Below are 27,891 nucleotides of genomic sequence, written 5' to 3'. Positions count from 1 at the left end.
ATAAATAAAAGTGTCGTATCTTTTGCTCAATTAGCTATTTAGAAGAAAAAAAACTTACATGCCACGTTTTTATTTTCAGGACAGTTGTTTACACGTGGAGTCATGTTTTATTTATCATGTTTTAAGCGTCTCTTGGTGATGTCGATGCTTATGAAAGAGAGGGACGCTGGGGGGTTTTATTTTGAAATCTCAGACCGGAAGTCTTGTTAGTCATTGCGGCTAACTTGGTAATGGTTGAGCATGTAGCTTTACCGTCCTGACTAAGGAAAAAACTGAGTGTCTTGCCCTTGTGGTTTGTCAGATAGCGGACGGGTCGCAGCCAGGTTGTCAGTACCGGCGGTGTAGAGCAGACGGTGTGTCCAGACCGGACTGTCACGGTGCATCAGGAAGTGTCCGACCCGCCTCCTTTAAATGTTCCCCGGCATTTGGACCTGCGTTCTCCTTGAATGACCTACACGCCACCTACAGTACACGCAGCGGACGTCGGTCCATCGCAGCCGAACACCTGTTTGTGTGTGCGCATTAACACACAGCGGGCAGCCAGTCGCAGCGAGTATCCCGCATGTTTCAGGCCGACTCTGGAGCAGCTGACCTGGGCAACAAACCGAGACGCGCTGCGTCAGGAGGAGCGGACTGGAAGCGGCTGTTGACCCTCGATGTTCGGACCTGATTTTTAACGCTACAGGGGTTTCTTGTGGTTTGCGGCATGATGTACACAATCACCAGAGGTCCCAGCAAACTCGTTACGCAACGGAGGACAGGTGAGTGGCTGCGTGTTATCTAAAGCGTGATGCAATCCAACATCACCGCGCTTTCAGACGCGCACCGGTTAAAGTTTGGTGGGTTGTTGCATCAGCCGTGCGGAACCTTTTTGGTGATCAAACTGTGCAGAGCATGAAAACTACAACAAGCTCAACTGTTGAATTTCACCCTCAGGTCCAACGCAACAGATCGAGAGCAAATTCAACGACTTGAAACTTAAACCGAAGTCTTGGCTCACGTCAAAGTAAGTAGCCGTTTTCAGTGTTTTTAATCCATTTACTTGTATTTTAGCCTCTTTTTTTTCTGCGTGTTGCGGTTTTACCAGTGGGGGCCCAAAATACTTTGCACGTGCATCGGGAGAGCGATCATGTAACGCCTCGGTGGGACTGGCGTCCATTATCGGACACAACTTTTCACGCGGCATCTTGATCGACTCAGGTCGGACAGGAGGTGTCATCTGCTGGGGGACTGACACTGTGTGGCGTCGCCTGCGGCTCTGACACCTGTGGCCGCGCGTTAACGGCCCGTCAGACCGACGGCTCACCCGGGATCTCACCTGATCTTCCCTTTACGCCAGCGTTTTCTTCAGGTGCTGGGAATAAGTCACAGGCTAACTTATATATATATACATATATATATACATGTATATCTCAGATGGGAAAACATCGGAAGCAAGTCGCCCGACTACATGCTGCACAAAGCTTTCATGTGCGTAACTGGCTCTGTGTACCCGATAAAGGGGCAAGTGAGGGGATTCCTATCAGCCAAGTGCAGTTAATCAAATGCACTTAATTCATTTATCATTCCAAAACGTCTATAAAGTCATCAGCTTTGAGAGTTTGCTGGTCTGGAATATTCGGGTGTGTGTTAACAAAAACAAAGGAGGAAAGATGGCAGTTGTGTTATATAAGGCCAAAAACAGCTTATTCACTCAGTGCTTCTGCATTTTTGGCTTTTGTTTAAAAAGAAAAGAAAATCACACTGTGTAATATGTCATGTGGAGTTCATTTTGAGGTTGTAATGACCTAATATTAACATCACAAGTTTTCTTGTTGAATGGATACAGTTTAGGCACTGGAATGGGTTTTGCTTTCCGTTGCGCACGATTAGCTGCACAATGTGAAATTTTAAAATATTCTGAAAGAGAGAAGGTCATGTTCTGTACCTTGTTAGTTGAAAGACAATCCGGCTGCCCTCTGCGGTTCAAAGCTGTGTGGAAAGCAGAGGTAGACCTGAAGTTATCGTTTTTCTTGGACGTGGAATGAATAAACCTTTGACGCAGCCTGGGGTCAAAATACATAACTGCATGATGTTAAGCAGTCAAAGTAAAATCAGTTTACTGTTTTTTTTTTTAACTTACCCTCAAACTTTGCTTTCTGGTGATATCGACTTTCCTGAAACACAAGCTGCTCCTCTGCAATCGGCTCTTTTGTGTCCTCTCCAGCTCTCCGCCCCCAAAGATTGTGTTCAATCGCCTGAACGGGAAGCGCCACAACGGTGCGGCCACACAGAAGACCCAGAGTCCAGCAGAGGGATTCACTCCTGCACACGAGGAGAACGTCAGATTTGTCTACGAAGGTGAGGCTCACTGGATAAGTGAGAGGATGTGGGTCAAAGTGTGAGGTCAGATGTCCAAGTTTGAGCCTGGCACAGGCGGAGATCTACATCTCAAGGTTGAAAGGTTCGGAGTAGAACAACGTGGTTCCATTGAAAGTCTCTGTTTGAAGACATTTCTGAAACCTTCTCCCTGTTAAAGGGCGCTTCGGGGAGTTTCTCCTTTATCCACATCAAGATTTCTAAGCATTGAGGGCAAATTGTAAATGAAATGATAGAACTCTTCATATGCATAAATGCATACATACAGCTGAGTCACTGAGGCTTTCACAAAGGAAATTGAATGTGGCATAACAAGAATTCAACAAACTGTCCTCAGTGTTACCAACACTGATTCAAAATTGTAGTTCAGCACTATTCACCACGCCAATTCAACCCATTTTTTGTGGCTTTTAAAGTTTGGCTTTAACTGGTTTGCTAGCGTTTGTCCATAATGAAAGACTGCTTTACATTATGAATAAACGCGTGGCTGGAAGGTTGTGGGCAAAGTGAGCTGGAGACCCTTCCACATCCTTTTGAGGTTTATCTGAGGTTAACCAGGAAATCCTTCACTACCAGCTGCTAAGCTGCCAACACAAACCTGCCCAGTACCCTCACAAGGTCACCAGCTGGCGGTAGTTTGTGCAAATCAATTTAACTGTCATATTCTTCCAAAAAGCAGACGGTGCTCAGCAAAGATGGAGTTTTAAAGTCAGTTAGCTTTGTTATGGTAGAGGCCTTTGTTGTTCTTGAAGTTTTGAATCTTAAAGGCAGAAGTTTAAGAAGACAAATAAAATGCACCGTGTGTTTGAAGTGTTTGCATTTTAACGTCCAGGTAGTGTTGAAACGGTCTGAAAACGCGTGTGTGGTGTTGACAGTATGGCAGGAGGTGGAGCAGAAGATGGAAGACAGAAACCGAGGGGAGTCAGCTGACAGTCAGGGGCCTGTTCAGTACACCGAGAAGACCCCCAGTGCTGTGATGAAGAGTAAGTACCCGCACCTTCTACATGGAGACAACAAAGGAAATCCGCCCTCGTAAAATCTAATCTCTTTATGGTTTATAGCATCCTAGATGATGAGCCTCTTCCTGCTGTGTAACTTTCTGCTCTTTGAACCTGTAATCTCACCCGTTTACTATAAGACTGATTCTTAAAGCCGGACACAGACGTGTCGACTGCTCTCGTCCTTCCAAAAGGATCCTGTGCCAAGTGTTTTGGTTTATCTGTAGCCAGAGGGCAGCTGTTGTAATAGCCTGCTTTAATTTTTAACTCCTCTTTGGTTTTACGAGGACCTGGTTAACCCAGATATAGCGGCCACGGTCGGTGTGTCTCATCTTGGATCACAGACTCGCACACCTATGTGCCCCTTGTTTGTGACGGGTTGAATCATTCACAGAAAAATCTGCCAGATCATTTTAATTCGATCTTAGGCTCTTAGAAAAGGCTGATACTATAGTTTCTTGGATAATGGCAGGGCTTAGTCCACAGTTTTAGTTAGATCTGAAATGACCAGGTGGGATCTCTGTGGACATTCCCATCAGTCTTTGTTCTCCTCAGTGCTAATTGACAGATATTAGCACATCAGTGCTCTAAATTAAGGGCACCAAGGTAAACATACCTGTTTAATACTAACATGTCTGCATGCTGATGTGTGTGTATCCCTAATATTTGTATTTGTAACCTAAAGGTACTGATAGTTAAAAACACCCAAACTGCCTTAATTTCAACAAATAAAAACAAAAGTAACATTTGTAATGAGTAACTGTGTAAAACCATACCGTCTCTTTATAATTTCCCATCTGTTCTATCGCATTGTTTCTTTTTAAATGAATTCTATTAATCATTTACACAACCAAATTAATTATCAATAGACAAATTGACTCAGTCTTCAGATCAGATTACCCTTTAATCCTTGCCCCCCCCCCCCCTCATTTTCCACCCTTTCCCCGCAGACTTTGTGCCTATAGACCTGGAGGAGTGGTGGGCTCAGCGCTTCCTCGCCAACATCGCCAACCTGTCGTGACTGTGAGGCTGCGAGCCAGGACAGAAAGCTCTTGCGTTGCTGCTCCTTAGGCGAGTCATCACAAGGGTAGAAGGGAGGCGAGCCAGTCTCCGGGATCTGCAGTGTTGAGGCGTAATTTGGAATCTGATTTGATGCCTTGTGCTTCATGCTGGTGTAGAGAAACCTGAGTGCACAACACAAAACTGCCCCCCCCCCTCTCTAAGTGCAACAGCAGCGACCTGACGGAGAACTCTGACAGCATCGACTTTATGTTGTGCTGCATTAAAGGACCGGTGTCTCTACTTGAATGACGTTCTGTGAAGCTGTGAGATTTTTTCTTGTCTCCTTTCTTAAGTGTGCTCAGCTCTGTGTACATCTCGACTGATGTTTGGATATAAAGTAAAATGTTTTTCAAAAACTCTCCGTGTGATGGAATTCCTTCAATCAGTCTAGGTGTTACCCTGATCCAAATCGCTAGTTGTTCATCATTTGGATTTGTCCCATTTGGAATTTCACATGTGCATTTTATGACAAGTTGCTTTTGTAACTCTTCAAGCTAAAGATAAACCCTTGTTTAAGATCCAACAAACATTTCTGTTTTTTATTTCAACAACAGAACTTTGTAATAATACAGCATCTCAAAACACTTAAAATATAAAAACCTGTCCTTAGAGAACACGCTGGGTGCATTTACATAGTTTAAACCTGTGTCATAATTTAACAGTACTTGTAATTTATGCTGGAAGGTTTCCAGAATGTTTGCAGCTCTGAGGTAAAACCAGACACTTTTCCTTTAAAGTTTTAAAGCACAGCTGTGGCACCTTTTTTCCTGTTTACTGCTCGTGCGGCCTTGCCTGCCTCCTTGCCTGCCTTCTTGCCTCTCCTGCGGCCGGGTGCGGAGTGGCCCGGCTTGGCCGTGGTGAAGGTGATACACTGCGAGTCCAGGTAGTCCACTAGCTTGGCGGCACCGAGGCGGATCCCCGCCGCCTTGAGTTGCTCCTGGAGCTGCGACAGGACCAGAGGCTGGTACTGGAGGATCTTATTGTACAGCCCGGAGTCAGACAGGATGAAGGAGCGCACTGCCTGCAGACGGTCCTGGAGGCGTGACGCTGCCTGGGAGGATGAGATCCCGCCATCACTGTCTGAGTCGCCATCAGAAGAGATTAACAGCTCCGGGTTGGACCTGACCAAAAAGGAAGTTAAATGATTTACTTGAATGTGTTTTAATACAGTCAGGCAACAACCTCTGTTCAGCAGCTATATATCTGATGTGGTTTCAGATGCTCTACACTCAGCAGTGAGAGAGCTGGAGCACAGACGCATAGTACTCTACTCTTTTAACTGGACTTCCCAAAAAGAGCATTAAACATCTGCAGCTCATCCAGAACGCTGCTGCTAGAGTTTTAACCCGGACTAAGAGATCTGAACACATCACACCAGTTTTAAAATCTTTACACTGGCTTCCAGTCAGTCACAGAATAGATTTTAAAAGCCTGCTGATGGTTTACAAATCCCAGAACGGTTTAGGCCCAAAATGCATCTGTGATCTGTTCAGAGAATATAAAGCCAGCAGAGCTCTTAGATCCAAGGACTCAGGTCAGCTGGTCCAGTCCAGAGTCCAGACTAAACATGGAGAAGCAGCATTTAGCTGTTATGCTGCCAACAAGTGGAACAAACTGCCAGTGGAGATTAAACTTTCACCAAATGGAGACATTTTTAAATCCAGGTTAAAAACATTTCTGTTCTCATGTGTCTATGCATGAAATATCTTTTAACTTATCTAGACTGTTGCTTGTTTTTAAATTCATTTAAATGATTATTGGTTTCTCTTTATATTCTTTTATGTATTTTTAATGCTTCTTCCACTCCCTGCTGCAATGCTTTTATTTTATGTAAAGCACTTTGAACTGTTTGTACATGAAATGTGCTATATAAATAAATTTGATTTGATTTGATTTGATAGTACAGACTGAGCCCTGCAAAATTAAACTAATTCAGCATGTAAAACCAGAGAGGATCCACACACCTCTCAGATTCTTCACTGGCGACAGTTGAGGAGGTGTTTGAGCTCTGTGAGGCAGACAGCTGCTCCTCTTTCTCCTCTTGGTTTTGTTTCAGAGGGGACATGGCAGCAGGTGCTTTGCGTTCTTTAAACTTTCCCGATTTGGCGCAAGTGACGGGCCTGCAGGGAGGGGGCTTCGTCTGAGCCGCGGCCCTCGCAAACTGCTCGTCATCCTCAGAGTCGGAGCTGGTCAGCTGATGTGTGTACTGGTGGATCTCCTTCAGCTTTAGGATCATCTGACGCTTCGGTAGAGGCCGAACTCCAAACCTGCGCATAGAGCAGAGCTAAAGCCATTTCTGACGGACGGGAGAAAAACCGCCCGAGACAGAGTGCAGAGCCAGCAAGGCTTTAGTCGACAATGACATTGGGGGAGGTAATCTGATCAGTTTCTCATTCAATCGCCTTAATTGAATGACACGCCTTAAAAGAGCAATCAACTGACCTGTTGAGTTTGTTCTTGAGGTCTGGTGTGTCCATGTCAGAGTAGTGGGGCATCGGAGTGATGGGGACCAAGGAGCGTCGCCTTTTCATGTTGGACGATACTGGTAAGACAAAAGCAAGAAGACACAGTTTTACAGGGTTTACAGTCCGATTCCTGCTTGGATGACATGCTCCTAACAGCAAAGGTTTCAATTTTCCCAATCAAAAATTATTCACACAGCAAACATGTGACATACTCAATGTTTTACACATAATGGACTTTACTAATTAAGTGACTGAAAAAGGATTTTGGCAGTTTTGCTTATCTGGATTGAGGATTTAAGGGCAGATGGTGCCGTACAAATTTTAAAGCCGCTTGTGGTTTATGATGTTGGTCTATACAAATAAGACTGACTGGTCGACCTTAAAGCTGCAATGGAAATTTAATTAAGAGTCAGATTTGTTGTCAGTTAATATTGGCAAACTAAACAGAAATTTAATTCACAAGTGAAAATAGAAAAGGAAATAAAAAGCATACAGTTTACTAATAAAATGGATTCACTTCATTTTCTTTCTCATCAGCATGCACACAATACCACACAAGGAAAAGTTGTTTTTCAGAAGTGTTTCGTAAAAAATTTTGAGAAGTTAAATTATATTCTTATATTATATTATATTATATTTGTGTTAAGACTGCACAGTGAGTGGTGCAGCAGGTGACACTGACTTTTCAGAGGTCAGCGTGCTCTGGATCATTGTGCTGTTTAAATGTGAAAAACAGCCATCTCAGAAGTTACACTCAGGATCACTCTATGCCTTCCTGCATTCATCTTTCTCTCTATCAGACACGGTGCTGCCATCCCCACGTTTTGGCAGTAGTCTACATGGTTTCCTCCACTTCAATGGGAACTTTTTTTTTTTTTTCTTTTTTCTTTTCTTAAATCAGGACAGATGATTTTGCCTGTCATGATGATAGCTGTTCAAGAGTCTTCAGGTAAAAACTGCAGGCTTTTATTCTTTATTAATCATTTTAAGGTATGATGACAACTGAGCTGGATTATAGGGAATTATTCACCGAGTCTGGTCCATTTTCTCTGTAGCACAAGTTTCTTGTGTTTACCTTAAATCCATGATCGGATTAGTTTTCTGTACTTTTTTGAGCAATTTTGCATATTAACATCAGAAATGCGTCTCTTTTCAAACAGCATAAATAAGCTGTAACATATACTGTAACTAAAGTAAGAATGACTTGCCTGGAGTTTTCAGCAGAGCGGCTGGGTTAACCCTCTTAGAGAGAGGAACATCCTCCTCTTCTTCGTCCTCCTCCCATCTGTCCCATATTTTAGAGTCCAGGAGGCCGTTGTCAAATTGTGGTGTGGTCCGTGTGTTGGGGTCAGGTGGTGATGGGGTGAAGGAGGATCCTGTGTGTGCCTCTATACTGCTGGATGCTTGTGGGTTGCGGCTTTGAGGTAGTGAAGGGCTCGTCGTACCTCTGTGGCTGGTCACTGCCGGTGAACCTTGACCGATTAGAGTAGGGTTACAGGTGGATGACCTGGCTGTTTCTAGTCGTCCCAGACTGCGCTCTTGCAGGCTGGATCCTTCGCTGTCTTCCAGCCTCAGACTGAAGCAGCCTGGATTGGCCTCTGCACAGGCATCGAGACCCCACGAGTCGTTGAAAGCTATGGGAGGCTCGTCCATGGCCATGAAACTCTGTTGAAAACTTGACTCTCCAACGTATGCTTCTCCCTTTTCTCCCATTGCTTCTTCCTGCTCTTCCTCATCACATGTGGCTTCATTATGACAACCTGTCTCTCCACCTTCTTGTATATTTCTTGCTTCTTTTCTTGTCTGAACATCCTCGGTGCTGCCAGACTCAGAAGAAAAACGACTCTGACTGGAGGACTTGCTTTGTCTCTTTGAGTCTTGACGACCACCATGAGAGGAGGAAGAGACTGGATCTGAAGGGTTGGACACAGGGGAGAGATGAAAGCTTCCAAGCTCCGTCTTCTCTAAGCTTTCTGAGGCTGCACTCTCCTCTCTCTGACTGGATGAATTCTTCTCATCTGTAGTGGTGTGGAGCGGGGAGGCAGCAGGAGGAGCGAGGAGCAGGTGGGCCTCTGTATGCAGGGGAGTGCTGCTGTACGGTTGAGGCTGCAGATGAAGAGGAGTATCTTGCTTTGAGGAAACTTGGGTGGACCGATGGCGTGTCGAGCTTGAGAGGTGTGGCACCTTCGGCAGGCACGGCTTGACTGCAAAGACTTCTACGCCGTTAGCGATGCGACACCTTTTTCTAGGAGAAACTTCAAGGTCCAAACTGGAGCTACTGACGGGCGTCCTGTTCAGCTTCGACCTGGAGACGCTGCTCTCTGCTGTGTCAGCACAAGTAGAAACTTCGTGTGGACTATTAGAGGTGTTAAGCTTGTTTTTAAATAATAAAGCAGGGGAAGAAAAATATGAGGATGAGGGTGGGGAGGAGTCACCGGTAGGGAACAGCTGCGTCCTGCACATGCTGCTTTTGGTCTGGGTGAAGCTGGTGGTCATGCTCCTGCCCGGGTGGACAGGTGTGGACGGGATCAGCCAGGAAACTTCTGGAGAACAGTCCAAACACTCGAAACTAGCGGACTCCCTATTCTTCAAAGTAACGGCATCAGGCGTAAGCTTCCGACTGGATTTGATCTCTGTGTACCTCTGCAGGTTCTCCGCAGAGCGAGGCTGAGGTGAAAACCTGCAGGAGCTCAAAACACCAACATCCACCTCCATTTCTTCACTTGAATCGGACAAAACGATGAGCTCAGGTTCCTCGTTCTTTTGGGATGAATCAGGAGAGAGGGGAATACAAATACCATCAGGACTTTGGCTCGCTCGCTTCAAAGCATCTTCTTCTTTGTCTCCACCACCAGCAAGGTCAACCACTTGACCCGGAGACAGTCTTCTGATGGGCAGGTTGGACATGATGGGTGGAGGGCTGAGGGAAATGTCATTTACTGCACCTCCTGACGACTGAAGCAAAGTCCTGCAAGACAGTTCAGATGGTTTATGGAGAGACTGAGGTTGTTTGGGTTGGGAAGGGAGCATCTTGGGTTGATCAGGGGAAAAGGCTAAAGGGGAGGGATCTCCTTCCTCATAGACCCCACAAGTCTCTGAAAAGAGGCGGCTGTAGCTGCGATCCAAGCTGGGGTCTGGCTCAAGGTTGGGATGCAGATTTTTTTCACTAAAGCCTCTTTTGGTTTCTGCCACTTTTGCAAACACAGCATCTGAATCTTGTTTCGCATCCATCCTCTCCTCCTCCTCCTCCTCCTCCCCCCCGCTGTCTCTCTCATCCCTCTTTTTCTGTGTTGCTGCAAACTCATAAATCTCCTCCAGCTCTTCCTCATTCACCTGCTCCTCACAAATTTCTCTGTCGCCTGAAGTGACCTCATCATCTCGATGGTCATCCTCCAACAGTCTCCCTTCGTTCCCTCCTCCATCCGAGTCGCTCCTGTCGCCATCATCATCATCATCATCATCATCATCTTCACGGTTTTCATTCCACATAGATCGGAGAAGCTCCATGAAGGCCTGGTCTGTTTGGTTGTTGGCACTCTCCTCCAGATTCATGTCGTGTGCCCCGTCTCCCACAGCTTCCGCCTCCTCTTGGTGGAGTAGACAAAACTGCTCCAGCTCTTTCAAGTCAAACCTTAATACACAAACAAAAAAGGGAGAGGAGGTGTCACCACAAATTTCAGTCAGACACAAAATTCCAACAACAAGACAAAGACTTTGCAGTACTTGGGTCGACTGATTTGCCTTTAATTAAATTTCTTACCATCACCACAAATGAACACGCAAACAAAAACAAGAATAAAAGCAAAAGAGGATTACACATTAGACTGTACACAAATTTAGACCACATAAACTATTAAAGTGGCAACTCTAAAAGGTAAATCACCCACATATGTTTAGCATACTTTGACCTTCTCTAGGTTCTAACGAGGGGATTTTGTGTTTCTTGCTCACTCATTCACACAAACACACTTTACAGCACTTCATATTATACTCCATTTGTTCATTCTATATAGTATGCAGCACTTTTTTTTATCTCTACAGTCACACACCAATGAGCATAACAGTGGCAATGTGAGGCTTTTTGCCTGATGGCACCTTTTCCATCAGAGTTTTCAGACCTCCTCTTCTTCTTCTTCTTCTTCTTTAAAAAAATAACATAAAAACTTGGTTTTAAACTAACCTTGATGCCAGCTCCAGGATGTGAGGCTGCAGTGAAGAAGGGATGGAGCACTGGGCGGTGTAGAGGTACTGCAGCAGCGCTACCACCGCCTGGCCCGGGACATCACTCAGCAACACCATCTGAGCTGCTGGCATGCCTTCCTCCTGCACCCCGAACCCGCTTTCATGCACCTGTGAGGAGAGACGAGGATCCAAAAAATAGAATGCGTTTTTAAATACTTCAGGACACTTCAGCATAGTCTGCATCATTCTATGCTTTTAATTAATCCTCTTACAGGTAAGCTATAAAAAAATACACTACTTAAAAGACTTATTTTACCATTTCTGCCAGCAGGGGGCAGCGAGCATACACCATGAAGGAATGTGCGAAGAAGACTTCTCCACTGTCCACCTGAAGCTGCACATCACTGAGCTGAGGGTTGTTCACCATGCTGCTCAGGTCTGCTGCTAGCCTGGACAGCGCTGCCTACAGAGGAAATACCAGCAAAACCCATTCAGCTGATTCAAATAAAAGTAACCACAGTTTGGGTCAAATCCGTTTGGAAGACTTGTTTAAAGTCTAACCAAAGCACAGCATGTGTCACACAGTGTCGCAATATTTCAGTGCAATTATTTGGATTTATACTCTTTATCTCCTTAAGTTGTGAACATATATGTGAACGGATGTCTTTTTGATGGAATCTAAAAAAGACTTCACTGTATAAACTGTAATGAGAATGTAGGCCAGACCAAAGAAAAAGCTCACATCAAGGATTTGGTCAGAAACAAAGGGTTAAAAATCACCAGAATTCATGACTGTTTCTTACTGATGGGTGGCTGCCATCATCAATCTCTTTTTTTGATCGGTCAGCCGTCCTTATCGTCTGGCTGTGGGTGTTTTCTGAGGGTTTCTGAGTCGTTTGTAGCAGGAACCCACTGGCACAGAGCTCCGCCTGATCCTCGGACTCCTCCTGGATGAAGCCGCTCAGATGTTTGTCTGCAAAAACAGAGATGATCAGGACCAGAACCAGTGACCGAGTGAGTTGCTCCTGAGAATATCATAAACGCCGTTTCTTTAAAATCCATCCTGTTATAAAATCCATCCTGTTGTCGACAGAGTTCCGGTGTAAAACTTCTCTGTCTCTGTGTTATTACGGAATGAAGCTGCAGTTTCCTTCAGTCTCTTTTAAACTCATTAAATTAATCTTTTAACCGGAACAGATGAGCTTGTGGCTTTCGCTCAAATTTAAGGTGTCTTTTGCAGGAAAACTGCTCTAATTGTGATATCTAATTTTGATAAATTGACAAATGAATGAATACAAATAAGAAATGCAATTCTGGTTTTCTAAGACCTAGAATCGATTAACAATTTTAACACCCCCACAAAACCCCTCCATCTCACTTCCAGCTGTGACAGCACATCTCCAGCAGAAAGCCTCCTGCTGTGAAGCACATGTGAACATCAACTATGGAAGAGATCCACATCAAATTGTCTGCACATTCTCCATCAAATCATCTGTGTTTATATGTGAAAATGGCTCCTTATGAATATCGGAGGAAATTCTGACATTATGGTACATTATGTTGCCTATCAAATAACGGCTTTATTGTGTTCACATCTTTAAATGATGCAACTGCATTTCAGCAAAATAAAACAAAACATAAACAACCTTTAGATTTTAACTTCTTTAACAGTTAAAAAGAGATATTTACTCGGCTGTAAATATACTTTTACCCCACTGGTAATGACATGCACGTGTCTGTGTGTTTTACCTTTAGCGGAGTATCCATATTGTGTCAGGGTCATGCCGTCCTCAGCCAGCTCCATCAGATCTCTGAGCGCCTGGCTGCCCACTGGTAGCTGCCCTGTCCCAGGGGTCGAGGGAGCCGAGGAGCAGGAGGCCGTCTGGGAGCAGGATGGTAGGACGGAGACCCTGGTCCCTGTAACAAGAGTTCCTTCACCCACAGCCTGGACACACGACTCAGGCTTGTTGCTGGTGATTGATGAAGCTGCATCAGCCTGAAAGTGAAGGGGAACAGCACTGATTCGCACTGATACTGGTAAAATAACTGGCTTTAATAAAAAGGTTTTGGCTTGAAGGAGAGCAGTTTGAATGTGAGATTTACTGTTGTGCTGAGCTTCTCAAAAACATTCAATTCAGCAGAGAAAAATGTGGACACGTGTTAGACTAATGTGCAAGAATATCAGTAGTACAGCCACAGAAACTAAAACAGCCTGTCTGAAACAAGGCTAAGATATACCACAATAGGTATGGTGGAACAAAAGATATCTGTCGGATATCTTGACCTAAAAAACACCTTCTAATAATTACAACATGTATAAAAGTGGTACAAAATGGGACCTTTCACAATCAGAGACTGAAATATTACAATAAAGAATAAACAAACCTCCTTGGTATTTCGCACTGTTATGGAGTCTGAAGGTGTGAAGAACTCCCTGAGCTCTGCAGCATAGAAATCAGACAGACCAGGGGAGCCTCCATCCAGCAGGGTACTTTTCAGCCAGAGGGGGGCAGCACCTGTCCAATCTGACAGAGTACTGGGGCTTCGGGTCGGGGTGGGGGGAGAGGGGGCTCGGCTGTGCAGGAGAAGAGCAGAAACTCGTTCCTGCAGCCTCGTCAGGGCCGCCTCAGCATCCTGAACGAGGAGGAGCGGAGGGGGACGAGGAACAGCGGCCTTTCTCCTCTTTCCACGGCCCTTACCTGCACCTGAAGAGGAGAGAAGAGACTGCACAGTTAAATGCCTGACTGTTACACACCTTATCAAAGGTGTTTTTAACTTGCTTATAATAGCGCACAAGTTATTATAGACAAACACTCAACTTAAGACTCTTGTCAAGTCTGATCGGGATGCGTTGAGCTGGAACTTTAGTTTCACTGTATAGTTATTTTTTCATCATAGAATTTTCTTGAGCTTCCCACAGAGGTATGATCAGACTAAAAGTTTGTAATTCAGTTAATCCAAACTGCTTTTTAGAAAACATTTACAAAGTTTTGATCACAGCATCATTTCCTCTCAGAAAACTGACTGATAGGTAAATATCAAGCACTTTTTTTGTTTGTTTTGGGGTGGCTCTCCCATCTCACTTCCAAATTACACTTCAGAGCTGTCCACTGAAAGTGCGACTGTGACCAACAACAGAAATAGAATTAATTCAAAGCAATTTCTAAAACACATCAGAGTAACATTACTCTTATGGCAATGAGGCACTTCTGAACTGAAACATATCACACTCATGGTACCGGGATTCTTTTTTAGAGAGAAATACAAAGTTCTTCACAAGGTGCAAACTAATCAAATGCCTCAAAAACAGAAATAAGACTTTATCACAGTATTTATTCGTGACCATACCAGCATCTGACCTCCACTTCAGTAGTGGAGTCATGGAGCTCTCAGAGGAGGCAGTCTCCGCCTGTAACCATCCCTCTGCATCCTTTTTTCCCTGCTGCTCCTTCTCCTGTTCCTGCAGGGAAGAGGACAGAGCCAGAGCGACCATGGTCTCTTCGTCCAGGGGTTGAGTCTTCTTTTTGGGCTTCTTCCTTGCTTGACGGCCTGACTTGGCCGGGCCTTTTCTTTTGGTGCCCGCAGTTGGTATGCTGTAAGGGGAAACAGAAAATGGCTTGAATTAGGTTTTGTTCAGCCTTGCACTTATGTACCATCAAGTTCAGCATAATCTTTCTCGGATAAAATAAAGCCTTGGACAGTGATTATAAGGAGGTCCACAGTATCGTGGTACTTCCTTGACTCAGAGGCTCTCACAGTGTGTTAGCAGTGCCGGCACTCTCACTCTCCTGAGTCTGTCTCTGCACAGCCTGCAGCAACACAGCCGGGGGGACACCCATGTCTGAGGAGCAGCGCTTCAGGTGGGCCGAACGGCTCGTCTGTGCTTTGAACTTCTTTCCACAGATGGGACAGTCCGGAATACCAGAAGGTGGAGGAGGGGCTGGGCAGCTCTGTTCACTCTCATCTAAACATCTGCAAAGTAAATTTAATGTATCAAGTAAGATATTTGAAAAAAAAAAAACTCCACATCCAAAGGTTTCCTAATTTGTTCTCGCATTGAGAAGAAACAGTTGGTATCAAGCGCAAATCTGTGTAAATGATTAAGTTAGCTTTGCCATTTGTCCAACACTATACTGTATGCGATAAAAAAAGAGTCTAATTGCATTTTTCTGTGTAAAGTTACTTTGGGTGGGAGCAAAAGCCAAGCATCTAAGAGATGTAAATATATGTGATCAGACCTGTTGAGGTGCTGTGTGCGTCCCTCAGGTGTCATATGTGATAGGTCTCTGTGGCAGATCTGACAGAAGAAAAGGCCTCCATCCTCCAAGTCCACTGACGTGGCCTCTACTGCCTCCCTGTCCAATTCCTGCTGCAGCCGCAGTGCCAGAGCCTCATCGCTGTCCAGGGGCTCCGGGTGGGGATCAGAGGTGAGCTGTGGTGGACTATCTGAAAACAGATACAGATTTAAGTTAGTGAGGCACGTGTTGTTACATTTGTTTTCCCAGCTTATCTAAAATGGATTGTATCAACAGAATAGCAGTAGCGTGACCACATCCTTTCTCCTTACTTAATTAAAGATGTCAAAAATCTGAAGACAGACCACGTCAGCTTACCTCGCCTTTGGTGCTGTGCAGTCGGTGAACATTCAACATGGGTTGTTGGCTGGCTTTTGTTACTATGCACCATCCTCTGCGGATTATCTCTCTTAAACTGTTGCATCCTGAGGAGAACTTTGTCTTTTGCTTTTAGATCTCCGTCAGCTGGCACTGCTGAGGATGTCGAGGTCACAACAGAAGATGCGTAATCTCCTGAATCAAGTCCAGTCTCGGCACAGACCACATCCTGTTCAGCTCCAGTACCAACAGGCTGGGTGGCAGCAAACTTTGACCTGGGGTCAAACCCATCTTGTTTAGTATTCCTCCTCCTCTTGTCACTGTCGCTTGCTTGACTGGAAGTCTGCTGCTCTGCTTTCTTGCTCTGTGTGGCTGGTTCACCTGGTTTCTTACGGACGCGTCTCAGCAACTTTGAGCAGAGATCTACAAAATCCTGGTCCGAGTCGTCCATGATGGCAAAGTGTAATATTAAAAAGCCTCGAAAGCATGTTCCCAGCTGTTACGATCAGCCTGCAAAGACAGCGGACATCCACAGTTGTCTTCAAGGGGGGGCAACAAGGTTCCTCTGCCGCATAATGGCAGGATTTCCGCGGTTAGTGTTTTATTCAACGAAACTACATATGTTCGCAAAAACTCAGTCAAAAAAAACATTCTACCTAGTATGTCTTCTTACCAACTTGTGCTTAAAACCTGTGCTTCTTGTTAACATATCTACAGGGAGAAAGCAGCTGGTCAGCTAGCTAGTCGTGCTAACATTTTATCTTACCAAGGTTTGACGAATTAGCTCCATAGTTTTCCACATCATCTTTAAAAGAGTCTTTATCTGAGGCTATTGTCATGTATTTTCATCTATCCGTAACATTATGTAAAACTAATTTGACATATAAAACAGGCAAGGGCCCAGTTGGTTTGTTTTTTAATTCAAAACCTCAACTCAACCGCTTCTTTCCTAACTTCCGGTCATGTGAGGTTGAACGACGAATAGAGTGCCCTCACAGTCATGTGACTGCAACACATTGGTTTGACTGGATGAAATCATAGCTTTTTTCATTGCTTTTACATAAGGCTCTTGTTATTTCATTTTAATAAATAAATATTCTAGAATTGTATTTGATATAGGAAGAAGTTTATTTTACAATAAAGATTAAAAATAATAAAGAAAAAATAAAAGTAGAAAACAGGACAGATATAAGTGAGAAGTAGTATAGAGTGAACTGTGGGGTTAAGTAATCTGACAACTGTTTATTCATCCCTAAAATGACATATTTGTCCTGCTGGATTGTCCTCCTGTTTATTTACATGCATTTTGCATATTGGTGAAACACTGATGTGGATCCGATACACTGTCATTAGAAAGTCTTCTAAAAAGGTGTTGCCCCTCTGTGGAGAGAAAAAAATGTATGAACAAACCAAGAGAATGTGAATACATGAGGCTAATCTATTTTACACCTCCACAGACATGGAAGTCAAACAAATTTTGGGGATAAAGTGGGCTTCATCTGTGCTTTTTTTTCCTGAGGTGGTCAACAACATACATCTCTAATAGTAAAACAAAAATGTGGAATGTAAATACAGTATTTAGAATTTGGTTTAATGTCTCTTACCAAGTGTCACGTCTGCAAAACGTTTTATCTGAGCCATTGACATGCTTCGGGTGCAATTCTGGTCGCAGAATTGGTGAAGTTCAATTCAGGTCACCAGTTTAGTTACAGACCTGATTTTTAAACACGGTCCATAAATTAGTCACAATGTAGAGGATGTTCAGCATTAATGTTACAACCATCTGAACAACAGGATTAATATTAAACACAAATAAATTAATTTGAATCCATTTTTGGTGCATGTTGGCAGAATTACTCTTTGTTCTTAATATATATATTTTAAGGGATTTTGAGGTGACTCCAAAAGCTTAGCATTCGCCTGACTGATCTTTTCCACAAGCAGCTCTGATGTGTCTGTTTCAAAGTCTTTAGCTGTCTGGTTGATGGTCTGAGGTTTGAAATTTTGAGATGATCCTCCTTCAGTATTACATCTGCATCCAACTGCCCTACAGGCAGCAAGACAGCCCAAAGCATGATGCTACAACACCAGTATTAACAGTCGGTAGTGTTATTTACTTCTCTAAACACATCAAACAACCAGCTTCTCAGTTAAGAAGAGGTAGATTAATGAGAAAACAAGTGCTCAGTTTAGGGAGGCCATACCAACAATGAGCGCAGAGTCGGTTGAAGGACTGCTGGATCATTTCAACTTAAGATTTTTAATGTAATGGAAGCTGTTGCACCGATAAGAATCAAGAGCACCTTGAGCAAACAAAAAACACCATGGAGAAACACCACTACGGTCAAAAACCTGAAAAGAGAATGCAGGAAAGCTGAACGTAAATGGAGGAAAACAAAGCTTCAGATTCACCATGAGCTGTACAAACAAAGCCTGCGTAGTTATAACAATGAGCTGTGCAAGGCCAGACAGCTGCATTTATCTGAAATCATTAATAAGAATGTCAACAATTCTCGAACTCTGTTTGCTATGGCTGAAAAACTCACAAATCCTCCTAAACAGTCAAACCCAGACCTCCTCTACACTGAGAAATGCAACGAATTTGCCCACTTTTTTAGCCAAAAAAATCAAAACTATTAGACAAAACATTCACGCAACACAAAACAAGAAAACTAATCTGTGTCTAAAACCTAGAAATAACTCTGACGTTATGTCGCATTTTAATATTGTTAATTTAAAAATCCTAGAGGAAACAGTTCGGCAGCTGAAATCAACAACTTGTTCTCTGGACATAATACCATCCGACTTTTTAAAAACTGTTTTTACCTCAGTAGAAAGTGATCTCCTACGAATAGTTAACAGCTCACTGGCATCAGGCATTTTTCCCAAGTCCCTAAAGACAGCTGCCATTAAGCCACTCCTAAAGAAGAGAAATCTAGACGCCTCTATGATGAACAACTACAGACCTGTCTCTAACCTCTCTTTTATATCTAAGATTATTGAGAAAGTTGTATTTAACCAGCTCAACGACTTTCTGAATGAAAGTGGAAGTCTTGATAACTTTCAATCAGGCTTCAGACGTCATCACAGCACTGAAACAGCTCTGGTCAAAGTGTTAAACGACATCAGGTTGAATACTGATTCTGGTAATGTTTCAGTTCTGGTTCTGTTGGACCTCAGCGCTGCGTTTGATACTGTAGATCACAGAATCCTGTTGCACAGGCTGGAAAACTGGGTTGGACTTTCTGGAGCGGTCCTTAACTGGTTCAGGTCCTACTTAGAAGGCCGGAGTTATTTTGTTACAATTGGCAGCTATGAATCTGAGCGAGTGGCCATGACTTGTGGAGTCCCCCAGGGGTCAATTCTTGGACCTCTTCTGTTTAACTTGTATATGCTCCCTTTGGGTCAGATATTGCAGAACTTTAACATCAATTATCACAGTTATGCAGACGATACACAACTTTATGTGTCTCTGTCACCGGACGACTGCAGCCCAGCAGACGTACTGTGTCAGTGTCTGGAGGAAGTAAACACCTGGAAGAGACAGAATTTTCTACAATTAAATAAAGACAAAACTGAGATCATTCTGTTTGGTAGCAAAGAGAAGAGGGTCAGCGTTGATAAATATCTTGAGACTCGGGACCTTACAATCACTGACCAGGTTCGTACCCTCGGAGTGTTGATAGACTCAGATCTGACTTTCAGCAGCCACATCAAAGCTCTCACCAAGGCAGCTTTTTACCACCTCAGAAATATCAACAGAATTAAAGGTTTCCTCTCCCAATAAGACCAGGAGAAACTCATCCATGCATTCATCTCCAGTAGACTCAATTACTGTAACGCTCTTTTAACTGGACTTCCCAAAAAGAGCATTAAACATCTGCAGCTCATCCAGAACGCTGCTGTTAGAGTTTTAACCCGGACTAAGAGATCTGAACACATCACACCAGTTTTAAAATCTTTACACTGGCTTCCAGTCAGTCACAGAATAGATTTTAAAAGCCTGCTGATGGTTTACAAATCCCAAAACGGTTTAGGGCCAAAATACATCTGTGATATGTTCAGAGAATATAAACCCAGCAGAGCTCTTAGATCCAAGGACTCAGGTCAGCTGGTCCAGTCCAGAGTCCAGACTAAACATGGAGAAGCAGCATTTAGCTGTTATGCTGCAAACAAGTGCAAACTGCCAGTGGAGATTAAACTTTCACCAAATGTAGACATTTTTAAATCCAGGTTAAAAACATTTATTTTCTCATGTTTCTATGCATGAAATCTGCATGCTATCTTTTAACTTATCTAGACTGTTGCTTATTTTTTAAATTCATTTAAATGATTTTATTTGTTTCTCTTTATATTCTTTTATGTATTTTTAATGCTTTTATTTTATGTAAAGCACTTTGAATTGTTTTGTACATGAAATGTGCTATACAAATAATTTTGATTTGATTTGATAAACCTCTGGTGATTGTGGCAGAATAACTCCATCTTAGTCCCACTTGACCATAAAACTTTCCTTCCCTCAGGCCCTTCTTTTTTTTTTTTTTCAAATTGTAATGGAGGTTGAACATGTCAGTTTTGGAGGAGCAACCTCTCTTGGTTCGATTGCAGACAGACGCCAGTGTTACAGCAGCTTCAGGTTCGTGACAGACCTGTGCCAAGGCGATGGTTCCTGACCAAATAAACCATTTTTTCTCTTGCCCGATGATCATAAACTGCCAAAGAAGCTACAGCTCCCTTATGAGAACAGCTGTTCTGATGATCTTTGAATGAACAGGGGTTTAACAATCTCCCCATCAATACTGACTTCCTCTTAGTAACATGTATCTGTCAGTCCAATGAATGCTCTCAATTTAATTTTAAATAAAGCACCTGCAGTCAGTCAAGGCCTTCAACAGGATGGTCAGAACCATTTTTAAAGCTTTTAACATCTTTAAAATATCTAAACTGCACAAATTTCTGAATAACTTGCTTAAATTTTTTTTCAATTTAATATTGTCTTAATGTATTATTTTTAAATATTCAAATTAGTACTGGAGAAATTTTAGTCCGACTTTTCAAACTTCGTATTTACAGAAGTGCCTCTAAGTTGAAAGGGAGCAAACTAAATAAAAGCCAATTCATGCAGTTAAAATCGGACGAGAAATGCACACGCAAGGAGAAATCGGTCCATCAGGACGACTTCTGTCATCACCAAGACTTATCTTAGCACCCAATGTTGCGGGCAACACAGAAACCAGACCAGAAACAAATGAACACACCAAAGGGAGGAGCGATGCCTCATTATTCAGTCAACAGCGTACTGGAGTTCTTCTGTTGCACACAGTTTATTTAACAATATGGTATATAAGTAAGAAATGAGTCTTTTACCAGTTTATACAGTGATTTCATTCTCTCTTCCTTATATTTATAGTATTTTGCTTAATAACTTGATTTACAATAGGAGAAAAAAGAAAATCCCCCTAATTCAAGTTTTTGTGAGAGAGGAATGAGGGTTGATGACATTTAGTTTTCCTCAAAAGTGAATCTCAAATATATCCATCGTCCCTCGAAAGCACACAACTTAGTGTAAGATTTAGGGGAAACTGGACGACATTCGAGATGTTGCCGACAAACAACCTGTTATCATTCCACCTCAGCTTAGGGGGCTGGTCTCTTTCTCACGCTCTCTTTACACTTTACAACATTTGTATGACAAAAAAAAAAAAAAGTATGAAATTCTTTTTAATGCCAAAGCAACAACTTTCAACGGCAAGACAGATTTTTTTTTCCAAATTGAGATGCAGTCCTTGTCGTATACCATGGTGAACCCATTCAGAGTCGTGTTTCTCTTAGTGAAGGTCTGTGTCAGTGTCTTCATGTGCGCCTGCATACATGCCCGTGTATACACAACCCGCTGCAGGCCATTTCCTACTTTAATACAACTGAGTGCTCTTCATACACACACACAAAAAAAAAAAAAAAAAAAAGGAAGCGAGCGGTCACTGTCCCTGAACGCATCATCTTGCAGTAATGGTACAACACTAGATTACAATTGCCGGGAATGACAGCTTGAGAAAAGAACAAAAACCTGGCCCGATTCCCAGATGAAATATCTTACAGTTTGAACACAAAAATGCATTACGTTTTTTTCTCCAAAAGGTACAAAATAAAAAGATATGAATAATATAATGCAATTGTACATTTTCTTTAAAAAAAAAAAAAAAAAAAAAAAAAAAAAAGAAAAGAAAGGCATGAAATCATACCAAAAAACAAACCAAAAACAAATTGAGTACTGAACACATTTGGTCTCAACCAAAAATATATTCTTTGTGATTTAATTTCATTTAAGAAGCAACTTGCAAATCCCTAAACATCTTAAGGAGGAAATACCCACCATTTACATTTAGGAAACGATTACATTCCCTAAAAGTTTGGACTTTTTTTTTTTTTTCCTTTTCTTTTCCCTTGACCAAATTTTCTTTTTTTTCCCCCAACAGTTGAAACTTTTTACACGTCAGTACAAAAAACAGTTCAACATTAGAAAGAACAAACAAAGCCCTCTAACACGATAAAGAGTAAGAGGGAAAACTGGGGAGAGGAGAAGTGGGCCGACGGGTCCGCGGGAGTGAGAAGGACTTAAGCTCCCAGTAAAAATGCTACAATTTCTGCGCAAAAGTCTCCAGAGTGTCCCCTGTAGCATCTCCCACCATCCCCAAGTTGTTGCTCAGCCCTCCTCTGTTGGGCGTGTTGAGCTGCGGTAGCATGACGTTTTGTTCTGGTGTCCCCAAGTGTCCCTGCTCCATGGACTGAAGTGGGCCGCCAAGCCCCGGGTGGGGGGAACCCGAGTGGGGTGGAGGCGGGTGTTGAGGCGAGGGTTGGGGTTGGTTCTGAACATGGGGTGAGGGACTGGAATGTGGAGGCTGTGGCTGTTGTTGCAAGGGCGGACAAGGAGACTGGACTGGTCCAGGGGAGCGGACCTGGTTGCTAAGCGCATTGGCGAGTGCTGGCTGGCCGGGCAGGTGGGCTGCACCCTGGGCCTGGCCAGCCAGCAGGTGGGTCTGAGGGCTCATGGGGCTTGGCTGTGCAGGAGAGCCCATCTGCTGCTTGAGGACGGCCTGCTGCTGCTGGGGAAGTTGCTGCTGCTGCTGCTGCTGCTGCTGCTGAAGCAGTCGTTGATGCAGTAAGTTCTGGGTGGAGTCCATCCCCATTCCAGGCTGAGCCATCTGAGCCATGGGTGGGAGCTGACCCATAGGTCCACCAGCTGCTCCCGCACCCGCCTGCATAGCTATTTGCTGCTGCTGCTGTTGTTGCTGCTGCTGCTGCATGCGAAGCTGGGAGTACGTAGGTGCTGTCCCTTGCACCTGAGCAGGGAACTGGCCTGGATGGCCTTGAGGCATCACTCCCTGTTGTTGTTGCTGCTGTTGTTGTTGTTGTTGTTGTTGCTGCTGCTGTTGTTGTCTTAAAAGCTGCCGACGGTATATCTCCTGGAGCTGGGGGTTGTTGTTGTGTGCTGCGTTTATAAGCTGCCCTGGAGCCCCTAATGGAGCCATGCCCTGCACAGGGGGTTGCTGGGGCTGCTGAGAGGGCATCCCAGGCCTCTGCACTGGCACTCCTGGCATAGCCATGGTCTGCATTGTTGGCATGCCGGGCTGCTGCTGCTGGCCTGCCTGTTGCTGCTGCTGTGGCTGATTTGCATGGTATTTTGCTGTTCGCTGTTTTATGAAAGCAGCCATCAGTTGAGGGTTTGATTTGAGGATATTGAGGACTTGCTGCTGCTGCTGGGGTGAGCTGGGGGACTTGAGGGTGCGCAGTAGATCCTGCAGGGCGTTTGGGGGTATAGTACCAGGTCTCTGGGGGGTTTGTGGCCGGACACCAGGTTGTTGTGGTATTAGCATCCTCTGGCCCTGTTGAGTTTGCTGACCTTGCACCATCATAGCTCGCTGTATGGTCATGGGCTGCTGTGGGGTCTGACCTGGAACAAGGCCTGGTTGTTGAGTCTGAGCTGCCTGCAGAGACCCTGCAGCTCCAGGCCATTGTCCTGGGGCCATGCCAGGTTGCATGACCTGTGGTCCATGGGGCCCTGGCACCATCTGCATGGCTGGCTGCATTGGTCCAGTCATGCGCTGTTGTGGCTGCTGGGGATTCATTGGCAAACCGTTCATGTTGACCCGGTAGTTCTGCTGGTTCTGTTGGGCCTGTGCCATCATCTCGATGTGTCGTGCCATCTTGACCGCCGCAAGTGGAGGCTGCTTTAGCTGTTGAGGTGGCTGGGGTGGCTGGGGAAGAGGGGACTGCTGCTGGTGAAGTGGGGAGGCTTGAGGCCCAGGCTTGCCCTGAGAGACTGGTGCTTGTTGCTGGCCGGTGCGTGGTGCATTGGGGAAAGAGGGGGACATGACACCTGCTGAGTTGGGGGTCTGTGGCTGGTTGGAAAGTGGCTGCTGAGGTGTTTGAGGAGTGTTGGGTTGGGCATGAGAAGTGGGGGTGTTGGGGGCAGCTGAGGCTGGTGGGGACGGTAGCGGCATGGTTCTGCCTTGCATGGTGGCCATTCTTCTCCTCATTAACTGGGCCTGCTGGAGCCTGTGCTGCAGCTGCTGCTGGCGAAGCTTGTGCTTGATGTTCAGGCAGAACGGGACAGGACACTTGTTCTCCTGACAATGCTTTGCATGGTAACAACACAGAGCGATAAGCTGCTTGCACACAGGGCAGCCACCATTGGTTTTGCGCTTGCAGCCCTTGGTGTGCTGCACCACTCTCTTCATCTTCTGGCAGGACGGTAGAGAGCAGTTGGCATTGCGACATTGACAAGCGTGGACCAGAGACTGAATGCATCGCTGAATGCTTAAACGCCTGCTCTCTTGAGGGCTCTTGGAAGCCTCTCCACTCTGGCTGTTGTTGTCATCATCCAGGCCAAGACCCCACTTGACCATCTGGTGTTCATGGCCCTTCGTGTTGTAGCAATTGATGCAAAGATCAAAGTCCTAAGATAGAAAAGGGAGAGAGGGGGACACAGAAATGAACAAAAGTCCAACAAGTAGTGACAAATGTATTTAGATTAACAAATAACCTCTTTGATCAAGTCCATCCTTCATACTTTGACTCTGTTTCAGACACAGAGAAATTTCCAGTGTAAAAACACAACTGGTAGCTCACCTCACACACAGTGCAGTGCCAGCGTGTCTCCACATGGTGCTTGCACTCATTGCATGTGTAGACAAAGCGATCCTGGCCCTGGTTGTGCAGCTCGACCAGCATGCACATAGTGCTCCACTTGCACCTTCTGAGGGAGCTGAACTCCCAGTGTTTGTCCCTTGCCAGTGTCAGAAAGGCATCACGGCCATCCATCAGGTCACAGGAGATCATGGGGTCAGGCTCAGCAATGGGTGGCAGGGTGTTGGCCATGGGCCCAGAATGAAGATGGATCACAAAGAACACCTACAGACGAGAAAAGAAAACGTTAGTGAAGCAAAACAAGAAAGCAAGCATGCTAAAATTTTCTTTCAAAAACTACATCTAGTTTGGAAGTGTGTCATCCTGTCAGACCTCATCAGAACTGTGGTGTCAGCCCTGGAGAATGGTATTCTGCTTGTTTCTATTTCCTTAAAACAATTACAACTATCCTAAGGACAGCTAAGCCACTGAGTAGTTTAACAAAATAGCACAAGAACTAGCTCAGGGTGAGACTGGGGGTGGGCAAACACACAAGTTTGTTCTGGTTAGCCAGCAGACATGATTGACATAATCTCTGTAAATCTCGACTGCCATTTACTTAAAATGCCAAGCGAGCCCGCCGAGTTGCATGAATCCTTATCAAAACTTGATGTGTTAGCATGGACACTGTTAGCTAGCTGGTATTTTAAAAACACTCACACGCAGAGAGTGGAAGAAGAGGAGATTGCTTCTTAAAATATGTGGCTAAAGACATGCCTATGCCAGCAGTTATTATCCAGGGGTCAAACTAGTGAATTACTGTAAGAGCCAAGGCTGATGTGCTTAAATGTAACACTGTGCTGTGTACTTTTAGTGATACTTTTTGCATCCATCTCTGGGAAAGATGTCTACACAAAACAGTTTACAGCATCACTAAACCTGTTAAGAAATCAAATCTGACCTCTTTGTGCTTCTCCATGGAGCCGTATAATTTCTGGGACAGATCATTAGCTACATTCGGCATCCCAGGCTTCTTCTTATTGGCTCGGCTCACGCTGCTCTTGTTTTTATTGGCCTTCTTGTTGTTCTTTTTCTTAGCGTTTTTGCTGTCTCCTGGTGTACCCTGAGGGATAGGAAATAAAGAAATAAATAAAAACCCACATTTAGAGAAGTAATATAATTGATTCGAATCATTCTCACTGTTTTCACTACAGACACAATCTCTATGTAAAGTTAGCACTTGTTATAGTGAGAATCATCCCTTGATTTGCTGTCTTAACTTCAATCATTTTTATTGGAAAAAAGAAGATTTACAAAACTTCAAAGATTTAACAGCAATTTAAGAGAGCAACACCAATTAAAAAAAAAAAAAAAAGTAAATTCATAGCTACTATAATCAAATAATAGTAGAATGTTCACACCTCTGGGATTTCAGTGGCAGCCGTGTTCTCCTCCTTCTTTCTCTCCTCCTCCTCCTGTTCCAATTCCTTGATGCTTTCCTCGAGCACATTAGGCCAGAAATCGCCTTCAAAGTACGGCAGCTCGTTGGCGCTGGTCAGTCGGTCCTCGGTGGCCTGTTTGAAGATGTCCTGAGAGAGAGAGAGAGAGAGAGAGAAAAAAAAAAAAAAAAAGGAAAACATGAAACATTTTAAACATCTGATGAAAACAAATAAATGTAATCCCGTTTCACACTCGACGTGCAAAGGAAGTCACGGTTATTTTGCTTGCAGATGGAAGTTTGTCCATCTTATTTCATTTCTTTTTTTTTTTATTTATACCTTGTAGTCATGCAAGATTCTCTCAGCAAAAGCCTTGTCCAACATCTTCCTGTACCACTCCTGCAGTCTCTTCGGCTTGGGGATCTTCTGGTCGACAGGATGGCAGTGGAAGATGTAATCATCTCCTTCACTGGGTGGGCACGCCCAGATGTGGCCCTGGGTGTACCTACAGATCCACACAGACCACAAGTCAAGTCAAACATATCACGAACAGGTTAAAACATTTGTGGGATAATCAGAGGCTAAGACTTACCCAAGTTTTTTGACATATTCAAGATAACCAATGAGGATCTCGTGGTACACTGCTGTTCGTAGAATCCGAGGTCTGAAGAAGTGAATACTGTCAAGGTATGATATGTAGACCCGTCTGATGAAGAGAGAAGGAACACTGTGAATACATTTCATTTGTTAGCATATGCCAAAAGAGTTGAATGCATGATTAAAGGCACACCTAGTGTTGGGAAATGGGCATTCAGAGCCATACTCCTGCACGTGCATGCCGAAGAAGCAAACATCCACGCCATCAATTTCCTCAAATGCAAAAAGTGCTTTGGTTCTGTAAGGAAAGGTCTCGGGCATTTCACCCGTGTCCACAAACCTAACAAAGAAAGACAGAGACAAGCATAAAAATGTGTAGACGGCACAATATGCTGGGGAAATTATAATATTATATGGACCTTGGATGCATTTGAAAGAATCACCAACTGTGTTTAAAACGAGTAAATGACATGTTTATTAACCATGAAAGTTTAGCCTTACATCTTACAAGACTTAGAAATCTTCGGGGAGCCAAGAGGCTGCCACCTTTGTCACTTTTGGCAAAAGTTAAGAGAATAATGACACACTTAAAGCAAAGTGACCTTGAATCTATAAAAAGCCACCAGACTTAAAAACAGTGAACTTGAAGATAACAGGTTCTTGGCTGTGGGACTCCACCCTGCTAGGAAGCCACAGTTGTGACAGACCTTCATCTAGTGTGATGAAACAGTAAGAAACTCAATGTCTCAGGGAAGGTGTGCACTCCATCTTATGCAACAGCAGTTCCACAATGGGTCTATAATCTTTATGGGGGACATTCTGCAGTCTGAGACGGCAACAATAAAAAAGAAAAAAAAGAAAGGCGGAGGACAGAGATGACCTGTGCCAGGCCATTAACAAATCAAGGATGTCCAGAGTGCCATTTGGCCTGCCTCATTGTGACCCTCTGGACCAGTGTGTGAGAGTTCTCCTGTTCCCTAACTTATTCTTAGTGACTCTGAAAAGAAAAAAAAGAAAGAAAACCAGCCTTGAATAAAACAGTTCCAAATCA

At 44.1% G+C, this 27,891-nt stretch overlaps 3 protein-coding genes across 9 annotated transcripts in view; 1 reads left to right on the top strand and 2 right to left on the bottom strand.

The window, feature by feature from the left end:
- Nucleotides 1-206: 206 nt before the first annotated feature.
- mcrip2 (MAPK regulated corepressor interacting protein 2) lies at nucleotides 207-4,774 on the top strand. The gene is made up of 5 exons (XM_075463819.1): nucleotides 207-761; nucleotides 937-1,006; nucleotides 2,207-2,340; nucleotides 3,234-3,341; nucleotides 4,307-4,774. Exons 1-5 carry the CDS (start codon nucleotides 707-709, stop codon nucleotides 4,375-4,377), a joined length of 438 nt encoding a protein of 145 aa, XP_075319934.1. The 5' UTR covers nucleotides 207-706; the 3' UTR covers nucleotides 4,378-4,774.
- slx4 (SLX4 structure-specific endonuclease subunit homolog (S. cerevisiae)) lies at nucleotides 4,700-16,630 on the bottom strand. Its single transcript, XM_075463818.1, has 13 exons — nucleotides 15,679-16,630; nucleotides 15,304-15,511; nucleotides 14,822-15,037; nucleotides 14,414-14,658; nucleotides 13,451-13,770; nucleotides 12,815-13,061; nucleotides 11,869-12,038; nucleotides 11,382-11,528; nucleotides 11,064-11,233; nucleotides 8,092-10,514; nucleotides 6,861-6,960; nucleotides 6,383-6,685; nucleotides 4,700-5,539 (listed from the first exon to the last, which is right to left on the bottom strand). The coding sequence occupies exons 1-13, from the start codon at nucleotides 16,127-16,129 to the stop codon at nucleotides 5,158-5,160; spliced, it is 5,382 nt and encodes a 1,793-aa protein (XP_075319933.1). The 5' UTR covers nucleotides 16,130-16,630; the 3' UTR covers nucleotides 4,700-5,157.
- A 4,328-nt stretch (nucleotides 16,631-20,958) lies between these two features.
- The window catches only part of crebbpa (CREB binding lysine acetyltransferase a), a 47,984-nt gene continuing 41,051 nt past the window's right edge, over nucleotides 20,959-27,891 (bottom strand). For all 7 annotated transcript variants that reach the window (XM_075463817.1, XM_075463810.1, XM_075463811.1 and 4 more), the window contains 7 exons: nucleotides 27,034-27,180; nucleotides 26,836-26,949; nucleotides 26,583-26,748; nucleotides 26,226-26,393; nucleotides 25,766-25,927; nucleotides 24,808-25,089; nucleotides 20,959-24,635 (listed from right to left, as the gene is read on the bottom strand). In XM_075463817.1, the coding sequence (XP_075319932.1) occupies nucleotides 22,314-24,635; nucleotides 24,808-25,089; nucleotides 25,766-25,927; nucleotides 26,226-26,393; nucleotides 26,583-26,748; nucleotides 26,836-26,949; nucleotides 27,034-27,180 (3,361 nt within the window). In that variant the 3' untranslated portion in view covers nucleotides 20,959-22,313. The remainder of the gene's footprint in view (nucleotides 24,636-24,807; nucleotides 25,090-25,765; nucleotides 25,928-26,225; nucleotides 26,394-26,582; nucleotides 26,749-26,835; nucleotides 26,950-27,033; nucleotides 27,181-27,891) is intronic.

This window comes from Odontesthes bonariensis, chromosome 4 (genome assembly GCF_027942865.1).
Source record: "Odontesthes bonariensis isolate fOdoBon6 chromosome 4, fOdoBon6.hap1, whole genome shotgun sequence".
NCBI classification, from domain to species: domain Eukaryota; kingdom Metazoa; phylum Chordata; class Actinopteri; order Atheriniformes; family Atherinopsidae; genus Odontesthes; species Odontesthes bonariensis.
Note: the sequence above shows the minus strand (reverse complement) of the source record. Positions and strands in the feature narration are given on the sequence as shown.

Excerpts from the sequence above, each read along its gene's own strand:
- mcrip2 (XM_075463819.1), top strand. The coding sequence starts at position 707 with ATGATGTACACAATCACCAGAGGTCCCAGCAAACTCGTTACGCAACGG. Across the intron at positions 762-936 it reads CGTTACGCAACGGAGGACAG|GTCCAACGCAACAGATCGAG; the intron begins GTGAGTGGCTGC and ends TTTCACCCTCAG. Across the intron at positions 1,007-2,206 it reads AAGTCTTGGCTCACGTCAAA|CTCTCCGCCCCCAAAGATTG; the intron begins GTAAGTAGCCGT and ends TGTCCTCTCCAG.
- slx4 (XM_075463818.1), bottom strand. The coding sequence starts at position 16,129 with ATGGACGACTCGGACCAGGATTTTGTAGATCTCTGCTCAAAGTTGCTG. Across the intron at positions 13,771-14,413 it reads GAAGTGGAGGTCAGATGCTG|GTGCAGGTAAGGGCCGTGGA; the intron begins GTATGGTCACGA and ends TCTCCTCTTCAG. Across the intron at positions 12,039-12,814 it reads ATATGGATACTCCGCTAAAG|ACAAACATCTGAGCGGCTTC; the intron begins GTAAAACACACA and ends CTGTTTTTGCAG.